This window comes from Peromyscus maniculatus, chromosome 3 (assembly GCF_049852395.1).
Source record: "Peromyscus maniculatus bairdii isolate BWxNUB_F1_BW_parent chromosome 3, HU_Pman_BW_mat_3.1, whole genome shotgun sequence".
NCBI lineage: Eukaryota > Metazoa > Chordata > Mammalia > Rodentia > Cricetidae > Peromyscus > Peromyscus maniculatus.
Window position 1 is genome coordinate 254846 of NC_134854.1, and position 22335 is coordinate 277180.

The 22335-nt window shown below is 40.5% G+C and overlaps 1 protein-coding gene across 6 annotated transcripts in view; it reads left to right on the forward strand.

Moving 5' to 3' along the window:
* The window catches only part of Grm8 (glutamate metabotropic receptor 8), an 805417-nt gene that overhangs the window by 150370 nt on the left and 632712 nt on the right, over positions 1 to 22335 (forward strand). For 4 of the 6 annotated variants that reach the window (XM_006996266.4, XM_042272849.2, XM_076566128.1 and 1 more), the window contains exon 3: positions 18308 to 18524. In XM_006996266.4, coding sequence (XP_006996328.1) covers positions 18308 to 18524 — 217 coding nt within the window. Of the gene's footprint in view, positions 1 to 3502; positions 3565 to 16344; positions 16603 to 18307; positions 18525 to 22335 lie in introns of those variants that run through there. The other 2 variants (XM_076566129.1, XM_076566131.1) reach the window with 2 other exon arrangements.

A 22335-nucleotide genomic window follows, 5' to 3' on the forward strand; every position in this document is an offset into this window, starting at 1 on the left:
CCAACCAGTGAGGCACAATAGTATTTGTCAGTCCAGGAACATCCTTCTCTTCTCTTCTCTCTTCTCTCTTCTCTCTTCTCTCTTCTCTCTTCTCTCTTCTCTTTCTCTCTCTCTCTCTCTCTCTCTCTCTCTCTCTCTCTCTCTCTCTCTCTCTCTCTCTCTCTCTCTCTCTCTCAACAAGAGCTAAGTTGAGAACACTGATATTGGTATCCATGATGCATCCTTGAATAGACTTGTGCTTCATCTCTCCCATTCTCCTTGGTCTATAACAAGAATGCCCCTTACTCAACAGCAGGCTCACTCTGCCATGGGCCAAAATGCCTTGGTTCATGGGAAAACCTGGTTTGTCATTCCCGTCACTGGTTCGGACCACACAGACCTTTCACTTTTCACCCAGAGCATCAGCAGCTACTTCTGTGGCCATGTATTTCTCATAGAATGTACGAAGCTTGCATTCAACCTGTACTTCGATGTGTTTCTGACAGCCGGCGGCAGGGAAGGAGATACTCAGATTCATCTTGACACAGCCAACCACCTAGGAGGTGCCACAAAATAAAGTCCCCTGAATTTTTAAAGCCACTTCAAATTCCACTAATGGTCTTACTTTCTGTTTACAAAAAGGAAAAAAAACAAACAAACTAAAAACAAACAAACAAAAATGTAGTGGGTAGCCATTCCAGCTTTGATCTGGAAGTTCCAACCCTCATTGAGGCTTCGTTAACTGTCATGCCCACAAGGCAGGGCCAAGAGAGGACCCTGAAGACTGGAAATCTGGATGCGCGAGTTCTCTTGGTTCCTAGACCCTGGACACTGAGGGTAGACGGAGCAGAGTTTTCCAGAGAACACCTCTGGACTGCACCATGCCTTTCCTAGACCCTGCAACCTACCTATCCCTTCATTTGTAAGTTACACCACTAAATAAACCTCCCTTTTAACTATGTGGAGTGGCCTTAATAATTTCACCAATACAAAAACCCTCTACATGTTTAGAATTCTCAACCTGAATTTAAAGCAGACTATTATTTCCTTTGTGTGTTTGTGTGGTGGGGGGTATATCTGCTCATCACTGTGTGTGTTTAAGTCAGAGGACAGCTCCAGGCATTGGCTTTTTCTACCATGTTTGAGGCAGAATAATTTCTTTTATTCACTCCTGTACACTAGGATGGCTGTTTTGTGAGCATCCAGCAAGGCTCCTGTCTCTGTTCCCGTCTCCATAGAGTGTTCTAGAATCATCAACACTTGTGTTACTGTGTCAGCATTTAAATGGGTTCTGGGGATCAAAGCTCAGGGTACTGGGTTGTCATGGCAAGGGCTTTAACCATCCAGCCATCACCCCAGCCCCAGGTTATACTCTTAAATACCATCTTGAGCTGCTCTTATTTTCTCCAGTTTTATTCCTTGGAATTAAAAAAAAATAAAGGGCTTCTAAAACACTCTTATGTGGTCAGGGGCAGAGGATACTACTGATTCTAATTATTCCATAACTTAAAATTTGAGACTGAAATAGTTTAAGGATAGAAATACCCAAAATGTATTTTTGCCGTGATTTTGTTTTCTTTAGAAATAGAGTACCCAATGATATTTACATATAGTCTCTGGCAAAGTGTTATGAAGACATTTACATATTTAGATTATTTAGAGAATTAGAGAGAATTGGAAAGACAATAAATGTCTTCATATATCTAAGTTATAGCCTATGAAAAAGGAGTTAGTTACTCATAAAACAGAAAAGTATATTTTTCATTTAAGAACCAAAAATATGGGATGCTTTTGAGAAGCAGTTTTGCTAGGTAAATACTGGATGTTAAAAGTAGGAGCCCTGTATTGTTTTACTTCCATTAGCAGGCAGTTAATCAACAATATATATCCACTGTAGACTACATACAAAGCACTTTCTAGAATCTTCTAATGAATCATAGTATACCCAAGAATATTAGCTCTGCCACTCTGAGGGGAACACAAGGGATTGATTTGTCCTTTGAAACTCAAGTGCTAGGAGCCTTTTTCCATATCAAATAATTGACATTGAGCCACACCAAGGAGGGTGTTAAGAAATATATAATCCTACATTGAGGGCTCAAGGTCTAGTAGTTAACGTTGAAGGAGTATTTACTACAGAGATGCAGCTTTGGTGGTCTATTGAAATGAGGGGGGCTCCCATCCCCTCCATGGAGAACACAGGGAATGGGCTCCTTTGATGAGATTTCCAGGTTTTAGGCATGCTGTTGGAGCCAACTGAAGTTCTCCATCATTTCTTGATATGTGGTGGACCATTGTCCCATTTCTAATTCCTCCTCCTTCTCTACTCTGCAGTTCTGATTTATAGCCTCTGTAAGTCAGTCAAGGTTTCTGGATCAACCAGTGAATCCTCCAAGTATGTTGGTTTGACTCCTTGTAGGGAGGGCACAGAAAGAGGAAAATCTTTTGTGGCTCACCTAAAGCAGCAAGAACCAGGCAGAAATGAGTATCTCACTCTTACTGATGACAAGGTGTATTGCAACACGTTGCTGGCCCTCCATCATCTGGGCTTTGTCAAATTTTTATTTTTCAAAAACTCATCTGTTATTTTCAAATGAATATGAAATATATTTAAAACCCTCTTACTGACTCAACACTTTGTATGATATTCTCTAGTCTATAGATTTGCCATGAGACTAAAAATAAACTCTGTGGCAGCATCTGATTTAAAAGTTGAACATAATGATCTTAAAAATATAACTTTAGAAGCAGGATATTTCTAAAAGAAATTTCTAGTTATTGGGGCATGCTCACCTTAGGGGAAGTGATAAAGTAAAATAGAGGGGATTTTTTTTTTATATCCTTATGATGACTCCAGCCAGCCTGACCAAAATAATGCTTGCAAGGAATGCATTTAAACCCCTTTGAGAATGATATGGATAATTATTTTTTTTAAAAAAAAAACATAGGGGTCTGAGTGCACATTCAGGTTGTTGCCATTATTATTATTATTATTATTATTATTATTATTATTATTATTATTATTAATTTAGCACTGTCTTTCCAACATGCTGGTGCATTAGAGGAACCACCCAGAGACCACATTAAAGTGCAAATTTTCATTTACTAGGTCTGGGGTGGGGCCTGAGGTTTTCCAGTTGTAACGGGCTGCCAGATGATGCTGGTATTGAGGGTTTGCTGAAAACACTGAGGTGGTTATGAAGTCAATGCTACACTTACTGCATTCTTCAAACTAGAAACCTGACCTTCTGTGATGTAAATATATCTGTTTTACCAAAAAACACGAATTTAATGTTTAAAAGGTTATTATTTCCAGTGGCTAGCTCAAAGCCATGCTTTGCATGGCATAAGGGGAAAGCATTCAACACAGCTGCATAACTGGAAGTTGTCACATATTTCAAAGTAAAATATTGTGATATTGTGGCACTCACATGAATTTGGAGTCAGTGTAGTTGGAAATCAACAACCCCCCACCCCCACCCCGCCGCCGCTGTTCTTCAGTTAACTTCTGTTTCACCGGGGTGGGGGGATGGGGGGAGCAGCAGTGTGACAAGTTTTTGTTGCACACTCAAGATGCACTATCATGTGAGTAGGATGTGAGACTGGAATTCAGTTAGAGATTTAAGCCAGTTATAGTAGCGTTTGTATGAAGTAGGAAGAGAAACACAGTACAATGCTGGTGTGGCAGGAGAATAACCAACTAACGTGTTTTAAGAGAAATTTGGACAGTGATTTCTCACACAGGCAAGTAGGAGAGTGGCAGTGTAGCAAATGTTTAACAGACACTTTTGAACTGAAAACCAAAATCAAACCAATAGAAAACAGACTGATGTGTGCTCATGAGCCCACAGTAGCTCAGGGCCTGATGCTGAGTCACTGTATCTCCTGTTTCTCTAAGCAGTCCGTAGTCTTCTATGTTCGTTTCTGTCCAAAGCTGCCCATGTTTCTTGGAATGCCCTTCCATCTCCTACCTTTTCCTGTTGTTTGTTTGTTTGTTTTTGTTTTTGCCTCTGTTCCCTATCTCCTCTTGTATTTGGCTGTGCTTTCTGCCCTTCATATATCACATGAAATGTTGTCAGCAAGAGGGTTTAAAATATTTTTCTTATTTGAAAGTAACAACTGAGTTTTTTGAGAAGTATAAATTTGACATGTTGATCTGGACAATTTTACTGGTACCCTCCTGGGCCCTGAGGAGTGGCAGTTATTTCAATGGATGGATATTAGCAGATGCTTTTCATTCTGGCACTGTGTTGACTACTTTTCTCATCACTATGGCAAAATGCCTGACAAATCATTTAAGGGAGGAAAAGTTTAGTTTGGTTTGCGATGTCAAAAGAAACAGTCTGTGGCAGAGGCATGCAGTGGCAGGGGCATATGGTGGCAGAGACATACAGTGGCAGGGACATGCCATGGCACAGGCATGCAGTGGAAGAGGCATGCAGTGTTAAATGTGTACAGTGGCAGGTTTTCTCATCATTACCTCAGACCAAGAAGCAGAGAGTTCTAGAGTCACCCCTGCTAACGTGTCTTCCAGCTAGACTCCCACATCCTAAAGGTGCCACAATCTCCCCAAATAGTCCCACCATCTGGGCAGCAAATGCTCAAAAAAAAAAAAAAAAAGCCATGTCGTCCATTCCAGAGTCAAACCCACAATGGTTTGTGATGTTTAAGCTGTGGACAAACCATGGCTTATGCTGTTAAAGCAGTTGTGTGAGTGGGAACAGTGAAGTCTGGTTGCTTTTTCAGGATCTTGAACACTCAGGGAATACAGAGCTAACTAGCAATGAACAGAAGCCTCTAATCTGGGAGCGAGAAGTTATTAAAGGGTGGACTGTTAACAGGGATGATTCTTGAGCCATTTTGTCTAGGTTTAAATGCTACTTTGTTATTTGCAAATTAGTCTTGGAAAAATTATTTCTTCAGATCTCAGGGTGTTTTTTTTCCATGCACAAATTGGAAATCAAACACTTAGTATAATTCTTGCCCTAAGCATTGTTAAATGAATGTTGGCAAGAGCAGCATATACCCATGTGCTCACACACACATGCACCATACACATATGCACTCTCACACACACATGCTCCATACACATTTCAGTGGTTAGGTGTAATATGATACATGAAGGAGGTTAATAAAGAGCAGTAAGCCAGGCTTCTCAAAAAAGAGATTTAGATGAGCATAGAGGGCAAATAAGATCACTTTGGGGACATTTAATGCACTGCTCTTTAGACACTATTGATATTTGTCAGAAGAACATATTTTTCAGAGCACTCTGCAGCATGTAGTAGAATAATGGAATGTGGGTCATTTGAGTTCTTTTATCTTCTTTGCCTCTCACTCAATGATTGCCATTTATGAAATCCACTATTCATTCTTTGGAGATGGAGCTGAGATTTTTTTTTCTATGTAAACGGAGCTCTAATTAAGACCTTTAACATCATGAGGTCCTTCTAACAGTCGAGTTCACCAACTTGGATACCATTAAAGAAATGAAAATTCCCACTGGATTTAGGTGTTTAGAATCAGTACCTAAATGACAGCTAGGAGACGGATAATGATTCCAAGACCAGTATATCGGTGAATGTGGATAATCACTGAAAATCACAGAGACTGTCAATCAGGAAACTGATTTACATAGACAAATGTCCTTATCACCATTTCCCTCTTATTTGCAGGATTCAAATCATGGATTATTGAATGGCAAAATGCCAGTCTAAATGGAATATTTGCCAGCTTAAGGTTTATTGACTTCAATTTGTTGGTTATAATTACTAACTTTTATGTGTAAGTGTTCTAGTGCTGACATGCTTGGGGGAGAAATTGAACCACAGTGGTGATTGCACAGCAAGGAAATCAGCAGAAGAGGAAAATTAAATGCTAGGTGATCGTTTGAAGTCAGCAATGATGGGAGTGAGTGGGTGGGTGAGTTAAATTTTTAAGTGATTTAGCAAATGATGCTAAGAAAGTACCATGACATCATTTTGGATTTTCTATTATAACAAATTGTAATTGATCATCTTTTGGTACTCATGTAAGAAAAACCACTTTACAGAAAATTTTTACTGCCCTAAGCAACTCATACCAAAAAAAAATCCCTTACCTTTTGTTGAAAAGAATACCCTGAAATAGATTTCATTTTTAAATCCCAAGTTGCTTGAAAACTTTGTCAAGAGGTATCAAAGAAGTGCCTTTTACTCCAGAATGCACTGAAATCAGCAGTAATAGTTAGAAATAATGAAATCAGGAATGACATTTTTCTGTGTCTCCCTGGGATGGTAGGTCATGGTGTAAAGTTTTCAGAGGAGGACAGATCCATTTATTTCTCTTTCCATATTGTGAGCAAATGTATATTATCTTGTTAAAAAAAAGATGACAGATTATCTTTCTGGGTTAGTTTTAATCTGTTTCTCATGTATATTAAGATCTTACTCCGAGTCGCCCCTGCCTGAGGAGAATGAAGACGGTGATTCCTTCAATTTCTCTTTATTTTTACAAGGAAGCAAATATTAGAGTTTCTAAGTAACTCAAGTTCACATTTCTTTCAGGAGGGTGGTGGACTAGGGTCTTGTCTTAGAGTTGTTCCCTTTTATAGGATTAGTTTCTGCTGTATTTTGTCATTGACTCATACTCTATTGTTCTTCTCATCCACTCATTCATTCCTTACCCATACCCTAGAATTTAGAGATATATGTTTATTCCTTATAACTTTTTTTTTTTTTTTTTTTTTTTTTTTTTTTTTTTTTTGGTTTTTCGAGACAGGGTTTCTCTGTGTAGCTTTGCGCCTTTCCTGGAACTCACTTGGTAGTCCAGGCTGGCCTCGAACTCACAGAGATCCACCTGGCTCTGCCTCCCGAGTGCTGGGATTAAAGGCGTGCGCCACCAACGCCCGGCTTCCTTATAACTTTTTATACTTACTCTCTTCATAGTTATGAGATAAGAATCCAAATTAGGTACATTTCTTGAAAATACATTAATAGGGTGGTTATAGTTCACACTCCTGTATACAATATATTTCAAAGTCTTAGAAGAGAAAACTTTGTAATGTTTTCCGTGAAAGAAATAATGATGTTCAAGGTGATGGATATGTCAATTACCAGGACTCTATCATTATATAATGTACATACATATTTAATGTGTATAAAATCACACTCTATCCATAAGTACATACAAATTATTTTAGGTAGATCAAAAATAAAACAGAACTTAAAGAAAACAAAACTTGTAAGAAGCAGGGAGTTTGATTATTTTAGTTTAATATGATTCAGCCTCAGGCAAGTTTTCTAAACTTAAGTAACTGTCACTTGACTGGGCATCTTCTCTACTTCTACAATTTAGGTGTATACACGTTTGAAAGATAGATGAATATGAAGTCACCCTGGTGGGGTTTAGTCTATGCCCCCTTCCCCCTTTTTTCATGTATTAGCTTAATGTCACTTCATCAAGGAAGCATACTTTGTTCCCCCCAGATCAGGGAAGAGACACTGAGATACTTAGTAGCACTCATTATGACTGAGTACTTATTTGGATTATTGTTTACATAATGCCTATCACTTCCATATGCTCCTTCATATGGGAGGACTACTTGTTTCTTACCGTCTCAGGTTGTCTCAGTGCCTGGCACCTAGTGTGAGCAGATTTGTTGGATAAATTATTAAAAGACCAAAAGTAGTCATTCAGAAATTTACTTTAACCACTCATCAAAAGAAATGCTTGGCTGGCTGCTATGGGCAAGGAAGCTTCTTTTGCAACGGTATTGATGAGTGCAGACTCATTACTGAGAATGAGAGACACTAAAGGCTTCTGTGACAGACCCTCCACCAACCTCCCACCCCCAGAGTCCAGAGAGGAAGCTATTTGAAGACAGTCCTTAAAAACTGTGATAAAGACATTGAAGTGTAGCTTTCCACAGTTGATGGTTCTGTTGGGGTTCGGAAAGGACTCAGTTATCTTTAAGGGGCTGGCCACTGGGAGTTGACCATGCTTCAGTGAGTAGATGGGCAACACAAATTGGACTTGGTTTTTTTTGGAGGGGGGTGAGGGCACACTTGTGGGAGGGTGGACTTGGGAGGAATGAGAAATGAGTGTGATCGACATACATTGTATGGAATCTGAAAATAATTAATAAAAATATTATGTTTGGTAGAGGGAGAAGGGTTTTACTGAATTAACATTTTAAACATGTGTGTGTGTAGTATTGAATTTGCACTGGTAATAATGTCCTAGAAGTCACAGTATAGTGAGTTGTGGAGGAATCAGAAAAGAAGAAAATTCATGACCAGGAGAAGATTTAAATGAGACAAAATATAAAGTTATTTGTAACAGTGAAGTCCCTATATTAAGTAAGGTTTAATCCTACTTGTTAAAACATTGAGATGAATATGTATATAGAATGGCTAGGCTTAAAAATCTTCACACTGTAGCCGGGCGGTGGTGGCGCACGCTTTAATCCCAGCACTCGGGAGGCAGAGCCAGGCGGATCTCTGTAAGTTCGAGGCCAGCCTGGGCTACCAAGTGAGCTCCAGGAAAGGTGCAAAAAACTACACAGAGAAACCCTGTCTCGAAAAACAACAACAACAACAAAAAAAAAAATCTTCACACTGCTAGAGACTTGATAGATTATAGTTGCTCCTTCCCTTAGGAGCTGTTATGCTTTCTCATTGTAAAATGTAATTAGTAGATGTACAAAAAACAGCATTATTAATCATACAGGACATAATTGTGGTTGTTTATATGTAAATTCTTTCATGTTTGTGGATTGCTTGTTTTTCCATTTTAAATAGGCAGGTTAGAAGTCAAATGCTCTCTAGCTTCCTATGGGTTCTGTGTGGGACCAAATAGGAGGTTTATGTGGGAGGAGTTCCTGGTGTAATTTCTTTATGAATTTGTCGGTTGCTGGCTCTGTGACTCCCAAGAAGTCATTGTTTTTCTCAAGATAGCTTCTGCTCTTATGGTCTTCTGATGTCTGTGACTGGTCCTTCCCTTGGCCTGTAGAGCTCATGCATGGCAGTCACCACGCCCTAGGTCCTAAGGCATTATGGCTTCCCACTTTACCCTTTCCATACTGTTGCCGCCTTGAAAATTCCTATATTTAGAAGAGTTGTTTGAATTCCAGTATGCTTTTTGCTCTTTCTTTCCTCAAATCACACAATAGCCTTAAAAAATAGAAGAGTAAATGTGTTCTTCTTACGTTTCAACAGACCAGCCAAATGGATTATTAGAAGCCAACAAATGACCACAAGTGTAATCATACTTAGAGTTTCAGAGGCACATGGAGACAAAACCACTCTCTTTGGGTTTTGAAGAAGGTGTACTGCCTATGACATGATGTGTTTTCTCATTTACTGTTGAAGTTTCAAGTTCATCCTCAGTCACAAGCCATCTTTGAATGATTTATTGAGCAGTGGACTAGCCTTGCCTTTCCCATCACTGGTTGCTTTTGTTAGCAGTGCTCTGCATTGTGAATAGGATGCTCTAGTGGAGGGTTTAGGCTGCATTTTAGCCCATAATGAATAAAACTTATAACCTTAAACTTCCTTATGCAGGATTGTATTTGCTGTGCTAATAAATATAGGCACTTTTAGTGTGGGTACAGATATAGAGCGTCATTTAGAGTGAGCTGATGTAAGGGAGAGAATAAAAATGCAGTACAATACAGGATGAAACCTCTCTTGCTGTCCCTGGGCCCAACAATTTCTCATTTAATAGGCTTCCTGGCTTTATTTTGCTAGTCTCTATCATGTATCAAAACCCAATGATGAGTCCTCCTTGAGAGTCAAGTATGGGAACTCAATTGAGCAGAAAGACAGGGATGAATATTTCACATTTGACATTGACTTGGAGCTGGACGCTTAAGAACTGGACAAACTTGTATTGAGTAGGTCTTGATTTGGGAAGGGAATCATAATTTTGAATGCAAAATTGGGATACTCATCACCCTTCCTTATTTTATTAGCATTTGGCTTCACTTTTTTTCCCTGTCCTCACACTCTCTTTATGTGATTTTCATGAAGCTGAGAGGAGCATGAAAGCTTAAGGCAATGTTGGGAGAGGGGAACCAGTGCTGGGCATTGACTCCTCACTCTTATCTAATTTCTGATTATACACTCATGCCTTGCCAGAAGCACAGGTAGATTTAATACTACAGTGCAATGAAGTCTGAACAGACAAAGTTAATGGCTACAACAGTCATTATGCTTTTTCTGGTCCCCAGTTTTGCAGCTGCAACAAATCCATCCTAAGGATGGGTGGCAGGAAGCAAGCGTTGTGATGGCCATTGTTGCTAAGGCCACCATCACTGAGGAAGTGCTCAGGCAAGCGCTACCTCCTAGGGGAAGAGTGGAGTTTCAAGCTGTTGTCTCACTGGGAAAAAACAATGATGTTATTGAACAACACAGAGAACCCGTCACTAACCTGACCCACCAAATATAACAATGAATAAACAAAGTTGTTTTCAGGCAGGTTTTATCAGCCCCCTCTCCCCCGAATCAACAGTGAAAATTCATGTGAGCCAAGTTTTCTGTCTGTCCATGTTTGTATTCAGATATGTGTGAGCTTCTTTTTTGAAGATGAGCTTACCACAAAAACTAGGACTTCACCTGAGCTGTGTTTTTGGTGCCTCATGCTAGCTGGTCAGGGTTGGGTCTTGGCTTCCATGAGATTGTGGGCAAATCAGAAAGTATGGAAATCATGCAGGACTCCTGTCATTTGAACAGAGAAGGAAAACGTCAAGATTTCAATAATATTTTGATGTATAACCACTGAGAAACCTTTACTAACTGAAACTATGCCCATTTGGGACCAGCAAGACTACAAGTCTCATTTAGTACCAATCTCACCCTTTGGTGATGTAGACTCAGTAAAGGCAATGGGAAGCAACACAGTTTGTAGGAGGTCTAAGCAGCTTTACATCTGTCTTGAATAATCAGTCTACAGGAAACAGTAAATTAGAAGGGGTCTTTGATTATAAGTGTAATTTTTATTCAGTGTTGGATTGAAGTCCATGGGCTTCCAAAGTGTTCCCCAAGATGTTTCTGAAGTCATTGCTGCCATTTCTAGCACCCCAAAGAGTTGACTGACAAGGATATACTTCCCTGCTGTGAGCATGCTCAAGACACAACTGAAATGCACTTAGTTGATTTGAATCGGAATTCTATCACTTCTGCCTGGTAAAACAGATGATCTCATGCTGATTAGTAGATGTACCATCTGAGTGGAACTTTGATTAATAAATAATTTGAAAATTGGCAACTTTCTACTGAAATAGTATTGTAGAAAAATCATTCAATGTTGGTATACATGGAGGAAAGGATGAGTGACCCTTGAGGTTTTCTTTTTCCATTAATATTTACTGACCTTTTACTATATGTTAGGAACTCATATAACATCTATAAACACCACAGCAAATGCCTTTTTAGAGTCTATCTGTTAGTAGAGGAAACAGAATATATACACACAAGTTGTGTACACAGAAGGAAATGTATAGGGTGATGAGATAGTAACTGGAGGTGGGAAGACACAGAAAATGGGGGGGGGGACCAAAGAGGGGTTCTGTTTCAGGAAGAAACAACTGAGCAGAGGCTAAAGGTTAAAGAAATCCAGAGAGGAAAAGGAAGACATATGGACTGCTATGATGAATGAGAATAAGGGAATTTCCTGGGCCATGAGTTGAAGAAGGGCTTTATGGTTGGATCAGGTGATCAAAGGGGAAAGAGGAGCAGATACCAGCTCAAAGGACCCTGTGGCAAGAAGTTTATGCTTTATTCTAAGATCAAAGGGAAAGGAAAATGGTTGAGAGTGTGAACAAGATTTTTATATTACTTTTCGATTTTAAAAGAACGCTTTGGTTGTTGATGTAGTATGGATTTGAAGAAGGAAAGAATGGAAACAGCAAACAGCCAGAGTTATAAGGAATCTAGGCATCACACTGATTTGGTCTAGAGAATGCCTTTTATTCCATCTTTGCTTGGGTACTATCTGTGATAACCCATGGAGCTATAACCTTTTTATGTTTGAATTCCAGGAATAAAAGATGGGGAAGGCATGCCTGGTCCCTCCAGGGACATTTTCAGAAATTCTCTTCACCACTGCAAAGAAGGTTGGAATGTGTAGTTCAGTTTTGAGTGGTCAAGTGCCTAGAGAGTAGTCTATTTTACACACACACACACACACACACACACACACACACACACACACACACACACACACACACACCTATTGTAGCCTTTAGAGGCTACAAGTCAAATGTGGAATCCTTTTTAGGGTATATAAGTCTTAAGATTTGCAGACTAGCTAGTTAAATGTAGATCAAGTAATTAGCTTTATTAACAGCCAGGAAAGCACCAAATAGCTCCCAAGACACATGGCTATCTCTTAAGAACTAGATTGCAGAGAAGCCAGCTTGGGCCTGAGGACAAAATAGTACCTCCTACTCCAATATCACATCTCAACCTTGGGACCTACTTTGCCCTCAGATCAGATTTGAAGTCCTGTAAGTGTAACCAGGAGTGTGGGCTTCTGTCCCCCTTTCACACACATGGTTACCAGAGGTCCATAGCAGGGAGGAGGATGGGCTTCTGCACAAGGAAGAGAGGTCCTGCCCACATGTAGAAAGGAACCCTGGGATGAGGAAGTCTGTGAATAAAGAGCTTGTTATGCACTCTTGTCCAGCAAATGTAGACCTCTGTCCTCAGGCTTAGTTTCCTGTCTGCTGGGGTGAGGACGAAGAAACAGACAACTAGATGGGAAACTTTTGTTCTGTAACTTCCCAAAAGTATGGGATGGGGGTGGGAATGGCACTTAACAGAAAAGTGGAAGCTGAAGCCTTTTTTTAAAGGGAGGGTCTTGTGATGAGTCTTGTGTTGTATAATTTATTGCCTTAAATATGCTTTATTTGGGTAATGGAAAAGGCCTTATTTTAAGCATACATTATAGTCTTATGAAACCTCAGCAGAAAGAAAATGAGAAATGAAGGAAAGCAAGATGACAGGTGTTTTCAAATATGCAATTTGATGCCTTTAGGAGTTGAAAGAGAGAAAAGGGGGCAAAGTCAGTTGAAGACAGCAGCAGAGAGTGTTGAAAGGAAAAGTGGATGGAGGACCAAGAGGTTAGGGTAGGACAGAGGGTCGGGGTACAAATACATGCCATAGGGCTGCATCAGTCAAAATAGCCAGGCTTGCCGGGCGGTGGTGGCTCACGCCTTTAATCCCAGCACTCGGGAGGCAGAGCCAGGCGGATCACTGTGAGTTCGAGGCCAGCCTGGGCTACCAAGTGAGTCCCAGGAAAGGCGCAAAGCTACACAGAGAAACCCTGTCTCGAAAAACCAAAAAAAAAAAAAAAAAAAAAAAAAATAGCCAGGCTTCTGGAGTCCTGGAGAAATGATGGGAGAGGTTAATACAAAGGCTATTTATAAGGTTTATAAGGTGTGAGCAGGTATAGAGGAACTACCATTGGATGATGGGGTTCTCAGGGATGGGCAATAGCAAGTAGACCTGCAGGGGTCAGAGTTGAGGATGTCCATTAGAGCCTGAAAGTGCAACAGCTGAGGCTCAGGAAGAGACCACCTCCACCTACTGGAGGAGTAGATTTTGACCTCTGTCTGGTCTTGCTCCCCTTTCTTACTCCTGTGTCTCCTTTGGACCAAATTCAGCTGGAAGCTAGAAACAGGAAACCCAGGTGATAGAGTAATAAAGAGCATCCTCTTAGACACAGGAGACACAGAAGGGTGAGGAGCGTTGATGGGCAGATGGAGAAGATCCTTGCCATACTGTAGCAGAATGTGGCAGGAGGCAATGCCAAATTTCCTGTCATGGGTGGATTAGTCAGTTACCTCTAAATATTTATTGAATACTTGATTAATCATGTATTGTAGATACCAAATAACTAAAGAGCTAACTTCTGGGAGCATCATAAACCAGCCACCACTCAGGATTCTAATTTCAGATGAGAGGCGCTGAGGGAGTGAGGGCCACTGCATGACAGAGCCAGAGGAGGATTCCTGTGGAGGGAATGACATTGGTGGTCTGTACATCAGCAGGCAGAGGAGCACACTCTCCCTGCACTGTGGTGCACCTGTGGGCAAGGGTGCAGGTGTCAACCACCTGGGTTTTCTGTTTCTAACTCCAATTGACTTTGGCCCAAAGGAGGCACAGCAGCAGGTCAGGAGAACAAGACCAGATTGAAGTCTGGATCTGTCCTCCATCTCCTTTTGCTATGGATGGAATATAACGGGTGGGAGGGGGGATGAGCAGAGCTGACTGGTATCCTGAAGCAGATGGGAGTGTAGATTTTATCCTTAAAATTGTCAAGTGGGGCCTGACACCGTAAAGGACATTAGTTCTTTAGAAGGATAAGTGAGTGATGAGCAATGCTTTCCTTAATGCCTCCTTTTGTTGATACATTTTTTGTTTTTGGTTTTCCTCCTTTGCCGCTCCACTTCTCTCCCCCACCCAGCACCTTTATATTGTTGTTTCTGATAGATAAATCCCCGAGGGTTAAGGGGCTAGTTAAGATGGATCTGACACAGCAAAAAGAAAAAGAAACAGCCTAGGTCTTTAATAAAATTTCACTTCAGTTGCTAGTAGGGGTGTAATTTGAGGGTAGTGGTAATATTGGGGATGCTGGCATAGAAATTAAAATGCTTAATGAGCCAATGCTTAGTGGTTTATGGCAAATGAAGTAAAAATAGGATGTGACTTCATGACAGTTTGAAAAGTTGGCTTGAAATACTATCACTATAGCATGATGTTATTGTAGACTGCAACATGGAAGAATTGAACAAATGAAATTGCAAACACGTACTTGCACATTACTGCTTCACACATCGATCTCCAAAGAGTAAACTCTTCAAGACATTGGGGAGAAAGCCCATTACTGGATTAATCAAACAACCATTTCCTAGCTGCACTTTTATTTTATATACCCTTTACACCTGTTTAATTAATCCTAAACATGATGCTGACTGCTAATTAAACAGCCCTGGAAGTGACTGACTGAAGGTAGTCATTTGAGATAATTAGCTTTGGTTTCAAACACTCAATTTTCACACTTTGTGCTCATTTTTAGAAAGGGGTGGCTCATTATTACAAGCAGGGTGGGGGTTGTGGAAGACATTTTACTGTTGGACTCTGAGAAGCTGAGGCAGTGGGAAGGCTATGTTTTCAAATAGGGCAAGAAGATGGTACAGTGCCGTAGAAGTCCTTACAGAATTCTCGTCCACATACTCACCCACATATACTCACCCACCTACCCATACCTACACCACACCAGCACAATATACCCTAGGTCAGACTGCTGTTTTCTTGTTTAACCTTTTATCGACTCTTTGTGGATTTCACATTATGTATCCTGATCTCATTCATCTCCTCATCACTTCTAGTCCACTCTATGCCTTTGAACCCCCCTCAAGATAAAACAAAATGAAATTTAAAAGAAAAGAAAAAAAAGAAATGGAAGAAAAGAAAAATCTTGTCGTGGAAGCTGTAGTGTGTCACAATGAGTTGCACAGCAAACCCTTTAGTCCATACATCTTGCAAGTGTTCACTGAAACAAATCATTGGTCTGGTTCAAGGCCACTGGTTTCTGCTACACTACTGATACTGGGTCCTCACTGGGACTCCTCTTGGACATCCTTCTGTTGCCCTGTGTCATGGAGATCCTGCTGCTTTGGATCTTCAGGACCCACCCCTTCATGTGCTCCAGCAGATTATAGATGGGGTGGATGTTGGGATAGTTCAACTCATAACCCTGGCTCTGGGTCTGGGTGGTTGCTGGGTTGGTCAGCCCATCAGCTTCCCCTCCTCCTTACCACCAGGATGAGCTCTCCAGCAGCGCCCCCAGCTAGCAGCTAGCTCAGCTAGCTTGCTTTGAAAGAAGCAAGAAGTGGGGCTGGTTCTCCTGCTCTCAGGCCCTCAGAGTCCACTCACCCACACCTACACCACCAGGGCCAGCTCTACTGTGTTGCCCAGGCAAGGTTCGGGGGCCACTCTTCTGAGTGTTGCAGTTGGTTAGAGGCAGGGCCAGCTCCCTCATTCTTGTAATCTCAGGGCCAGCTTTCCCACCTGCCACAGGTGGCAAGGGGTAGGAGATGGGCATTCTCTCCCTTGCTCATACCACCATCTGGAAGATGAAGAGCAGGTCCAGATCTCCTGCTCATATTTTCTGGGTGGCTCACCCATGTGTCATCAACAAGGTCAGTTGAGGTGCAGGGCCTGTGCTCATGTTTTCTCCTCCCTGCCCAGGATGCAGAACCCTGGGCAGGAGGAGGTATGGGTCTTCTTCGCCCCTTCAGTCTTAATCTGCTGAATATTTTTTTAAAATTAGAATATAGAAATGCATATGGGTTGATTTTTGGGAATTTTTTTAATCTAGTACAGGACACGGGAAGAGCTCACTGAGCGGCCAGCATCTCTTCTTCAGGTTTTCTAGAAGCAAGAAAAGAAGTTGAAGAAGGCCAAGGCTGCCATGCTTTGAGATTTGGAGTGGTGTCTTGCTGAGCAGTCACGTACTACAAAGGCACAGAGCCTAATTGAGACATCTGCCTGTCAAGACAGAGCTGGTATGTCTAGAAGAGAGAGCAAAAGGCAGCAGGAGGAGGCTCAGACAGTTGTGATGGCCACACAGTGTCAAGTAAGTTAACATGATCCCCACCAGGAGAAGAGAACTAGGGAGAATTTAGTAAAGGGGCTGAGCCGAGCAGTCACTGCCACTGCTGGAATAGGTGGGAAGCTGGAGCCAGGTTGTGCAGGGCGCAACTGGTCTTTCAGAACTTGGACAGCTCTCAGTACGGTACTTGCTTGGCTTCTGAGTCTGTGAGCAAAGCCTTTGTTTGTGTCTTTAGTGTTGCTTCACTGGGCACCGATATGGTGTGCGGTTCTGTAGATGTAGAGGGGTTATACAGATGTTGAGTGACCTTAAAAATGTCAGAAATGGTTAGGGAATCAACTGGTTAGAGACTGGTGAATGACCATTAGGCCCTGGGATGTACAACCTCTTGTGGCAAGTCAGAATAACTCTTCTGACATCCCCTTTGAGCCCAAGACTTCACTAAATTCTCATTTCAGTTGCCAGCAGGGATTTCATTTGAGGGTATGGAAGTACTGGAGGTGCTGGCATAGACATTTTGTTAACTGCAGGATCTTATGGTGAATGGAATTGTTCTATGTATGAGTTAAGCTGTATTTTCAAGAAACCACCTGAATTAGGGTCTCTTGGAGTCATTTTGACCTCTCAATTTATGCCCACACCCTAGGATGATGACTTAAGAGTGATGAGATGTCCAGGTACATAGTGTACTCTCAGATCACTGAGGAATGACACAGGATTCTCAATTTTAAAAACTCTGTGGAAATTTATCCTGTTGGTGCCAGAAAACATTTCGAGACAGGGTTTCTCTTGTGTAGCTTTGTGCCTTTCCTGGAACTCACTTGGTATGCCAGGCTAGCCTCGAACTCACAGAGATCTGCCTGCCTCTGCCTCCCGAGTGCTGGGATTAAAGGCGCCACCACCGCCTGGCGGAAATATATTTTTATTAGAAGACACACAGTTCACTAGTTGCAAATATTATTGTGTTATTCAATGACTATACCAATAATCAGCGAGGGGAATAGAAAAAATATGTATTTAAAATAATTTATAGCTAGGTATGGTGGCACAAGCCTTTAATCGCAGCACTTGGGAGGCAGAGGCAGGCAGATCTCTATGGGTCAAGGTTAGCCTGAGCTACATAAGTGAGTCTAGGATAGCCAGGGTTACATAGTTGAGAGCCTGTATCAAAAAATAAATTTTGATAATTTAATTTATCAAAATTATAATTTCAAAATTTAAGTGGTATCAAGTGTCAAAAACATAAACAAAAAAACAAAAGCAAAAGTACAACAGTACCTCCCCCCCCAAAAAAAAAACCCTCTCTGTAAATTCCCACATACCCTTTATGTGTTAAAGCCAAAGAGAATTTCTGAGGTGACCTTCTCTGATGCATGTTTGTACTATAGCTTCACTTCTCTTTCATTTTCACACTAGAACAATCATGTGCAGAATAAAAAAGCAGCAACAAAAAGCATGAAATGTTTTCCTTTGGCCTTCGACACAAAGGAACTTGAAGCAAAGCTAAATTGTTTCTCAGTGTCGATGTGTCTGTGCTTCAAAAGGAAGTGAAGCCGTGGACTAGTAGGGAATTATTTCTAATTAAACTGGCAGTCCTAAAACCATATTTTGACCTTCAGGTGGACACATCTATGTTTCTACTACAGCTTTGACCATTTAGTCTCTTATGATACTCTATCAATGTACCAGACACACCATGGATTGAAATGACCTCTCATTTGTTTTGCAGATACCTCAAATTAGCTATGCATCCACAGCCCCAGAGCTGAGTGACAACACCAGGTATGACTTCTTTTCTCGGGTGGTCCCGCCTGACTCCTACCAAGCCCAAGCCATGGTGGACATTGTGACGGCCCTGGGATGGAATTATGTGTCAACATTGGCTTCAGAGGGAAACTATGGAGAGAGTGGTGTTGAGGCCTTCACCCAGATCTCAAGGGAGATTGGTGAGCATGTATTTACCAGTTGATTGTATTTGGAGGAGGTGACAGGTTGTACTTGGGCACATCCAAGTGCTGTCTAATGTCTGTGAGATATTAGGGCTCTCACAACTGTGCGACCCAGGCTGTCCTCTGTATGGAAAGCAAGATTGTAGATGGGTTTATTGTTCTTATTTCTAGCAAGCTTCTAATTTGAGCAGTAGAGATCCCAACTTCAGTGAACATATTTTGAGTTGTCTGTTTTGATGAGAGAGTTTGCAGGCACCTCAGAGCCACAGTGAATTTGAATAAATGACATACTGTTTGATTGTTCTAGATATAAGTTTACATTAGCAAGATATCAAATTAAAAAAAGTCAGTGGAATTTAACATGGATCACTAGAGAGATCAGTGCTTAGAATCATCTTAAAGCAATATTAGATCAGTCCCCAGGGTTAGTCCTAAGTCACACTCTCATTGCCATATTTGACTTTTTCCATTTTTCATTTGTATATAAAAGTCTGGAGCTTACAGTGCAATAAAGGGAACATCATGAAAACTTAGTGAGGGGAAAGTGCTACCAAGCTCGGTCCTAGAATGTCTTCAAAGAGCTTTTCAAACCCCTGTAGCTGTCTCACCAACGTGTATGTTACCTGTGAGGCTGTAAATCTATCCTATGTCTCAGGAAAACCCAGAACAAAGTGACAGCAGGAGGCAGCACACAGAATAAGTCTTACCGATAGTCATTGGTAGAACTTAGTAGGTGGAAGGAGACATTTCACTGGCTCTTTTTTTTTTTCATTTTATTAAAGGGAACTTTTTTGCATATTGGTAATCATGATGTTGTGGAAGTACTAAGTGCCTCGACTATCTTGGAGCCATTTTCAATTTCAAGAAGGAAATTACGTTGATCAGTGAATGGTTAGAAGTTTCAGTTCAGAAGAAGATCATGGAAATGATTGAGATTTTACTATAATTACCTGGAAAGTTTTTCACCTGAGAGTCATAGATGCCTGAAACCTTTCTTCTGGATGTAACAGGACAGGGAAATTTATTTTGCTCAGGACTTTTTATATTTAACATGTGCTCTATGGCCACATGTGCTCTATGTGGCAGAAACTGTAGAGACGAGCCTAGTGAGCAGATGGGGTTAATGGATTTAATTGGACAAATGTTCACGCCAATGCATCTGTGATGCTATAATCTTGGCTTTTTGGAATTTTAAGTTATATCATTATAGCTGTATAGGTGATTCAAAAGCTTCCATTAAACTTTAAATTATATTATTTTCTTGGAAAAAAGTCCTGTGTTTATCCTTAAAGGAAATGCCCATTCAGATGAAAACAATAGCTTTTGGAAGCAGGGTTAATACATTATTCAAGCAGCTGATGTCAGTTCTTACCAGAGTGATAATTCAACATGTGGAGGAAAATAATAGAGTATGTACTGAAATAAGTTTTCTGCAGTGACTCTGGGCATTCTTCAATGCTGGGGCACATTTTGTGTTCATGGAACAGATTACTATGAAAAATTTAATAAGGACATAATTTGCCTATTTTAGAATCTGATGTAATGTATTGTTCTCTAAAAGTTAAGTGAGAGTACGATTTTATTTTGTTTTATTGACTAAAATAAGAAATACTTGATTGTCTTTTTAGGATATATTGCTATAATACTGTCACATAAGAAGACTCAGGTGGTGCCATTCATTATTGCTGTTTCTTCTTAGTCATTAGTATGGGAGAAAATAATTTTAGCACCTCATGTATGCTCCTGATTAGAGCAACACATTTTTTTTTTCCTGTGTTGATCCTTTCAGTATTCTGTGACTTGATTGGTTGTCCATTCTATTTCAGTTCTCACTTATCTGGGGAATGAAGGAGGGATGGATTGTCACTTAATATTCAGAATGCTGATAAGGCCAAATTAGTATCACACCAGAGTATGCCATGGAATATATTAAATATCAGAATCATCCCTCATTTTAATGACAAAGATTTTATCTAGAACAAAAATAGCTGAAAATTCAACCTTTCACATGACAATGATATTAATGGGAATGGCGAATAGTAGCAACTTAACCCGTTCTGGAATTATCTGATGATTCTAATGAAAATTCATTAGCTTGTAACATTTGCCACTCTTACTGAATCACTGATAGAATTTCTGTCACCATGTTACTAGTATCAATTTAGAAATTTCAGTGTCTTGATGAGAGAGAGAGAGAGAGAGAGAGAGAGAGAGAGAGAGAGAGAGAGAGAGAGAGAGAGAGAATTCAGTTTTTGGAATATCTGCCCATTAATAAAATTTTGTATTTACTCAACTCAATGTTTGTATTCACTCAATTTTGTTTTTAAAAAATCCCAGTTCTGTTCTGAGCTTCTCTCTTCAGCAACACTGATTGCTAAGAAATTTCAGTGTAAGTTGAGGCATCCTATATTTTAGCTCTGATTAATTCAGGTAGATCATAATGGGATTCTAGCAAAATGAAAATCCATTTAGTGATACATTGCACGTCTGGTTTAATTAGAGTGTTTTGCATTTTAACAGGATCTGAGTTTCCGGAAGTAGTCTTGGTGAATCTGGGAGAATTAAGATTATGTGTAAATGGTAGTCATGAACAGGTGCTGATGATGGCTAATCTCTGGGCAATATCCCTGTGAAGGAGATAGAAGAGGTATTTGATAAAGTAAATATTTGATATTTTATCTGTCTTAGTGTCAGCCTGGTCATATCTTGGCTATCTCTTTTACAGGAGAAACTCAAAAAATAACAAATGAAACTCTAAAGCAATATAAATTCACAAAGCACAGTTTGACTAGAGTATGGTATATGATGAGGTATGAGAAACAGAACTGTAAACCAGACAGTGATACGTATCTTAGTACTGTAAGTCAAAATATTTTTTTATCCTTGGTGTTCTAAATAATGTCCAAAATTTTTGAGGGCTGAGGAAATCTATCAGGATGAGTAAATAAATGAGGGATGTGAGACTAAATAAGGGCTCTCTGCAGTATCAGTCTTGGTTGAAAAGGAAGCTGAGATAGTAGAAGTAAAAAAGTAGATAGACATGAGAGACATGTCTGAGAAAAAAGTTATAGTTGACCACAAAATTCTGTTGCTGCGTGGTTCAGAGGAGGCAAGTACAGTCACAGAACCATAGTGGGGAGACTGATGTGGAGTGGGGGCATGAGTTCAGTCAGGAACACATTGCTTCAGATATTAGTGGAGACCTTTTGTGGGGAAGAACAGCAGAAACATTGGGCTAGCTAATCAGGAACCAACATGCCAACCCTGAAGGCCAGTCTCACAAAATCATAGCTGAGGAGGAACTGTGGGTGCTGAGGCAGAACATGGAGAAAGTGAGAAACAAAGGAAGCTAAAGATAGACTCCTGGGCTGAGGTTCATGAGAACAGTGGCTCCATATACTAACAGGGAGCAAAGATTGGGGCAGTCTTCTCTCTTCTTGGTGTGTTGGTGGTCATGGAAGGCTTAGTCACTTTTGAAGAATGTTTTCATTAGAGCAAACTTTCAGATATTTTCTTTGAGTATTTTATTTTAATTCAAGGATTATGAATAGTTTTTCAAAAGAGAACAGGAACTTTAGTGAGCATAATGGAAAGTGTGTTGTGCAGTTACAAAGACCCATGATGTATGACCCACAGAGATGAATTATCTTCTCAGAAGTACCAGGACAAAGAACAGTCTGGGTGATTTAAGATGATGCACACTGCTTCTCATCTCTGATATCCAGAAACCTGAAACGTAGGTGGCTTCAGGGCTGTGCTATTTCTGATATCTCAGAGGAGAATCACACTTCCCTTGGATCTTCTGAGC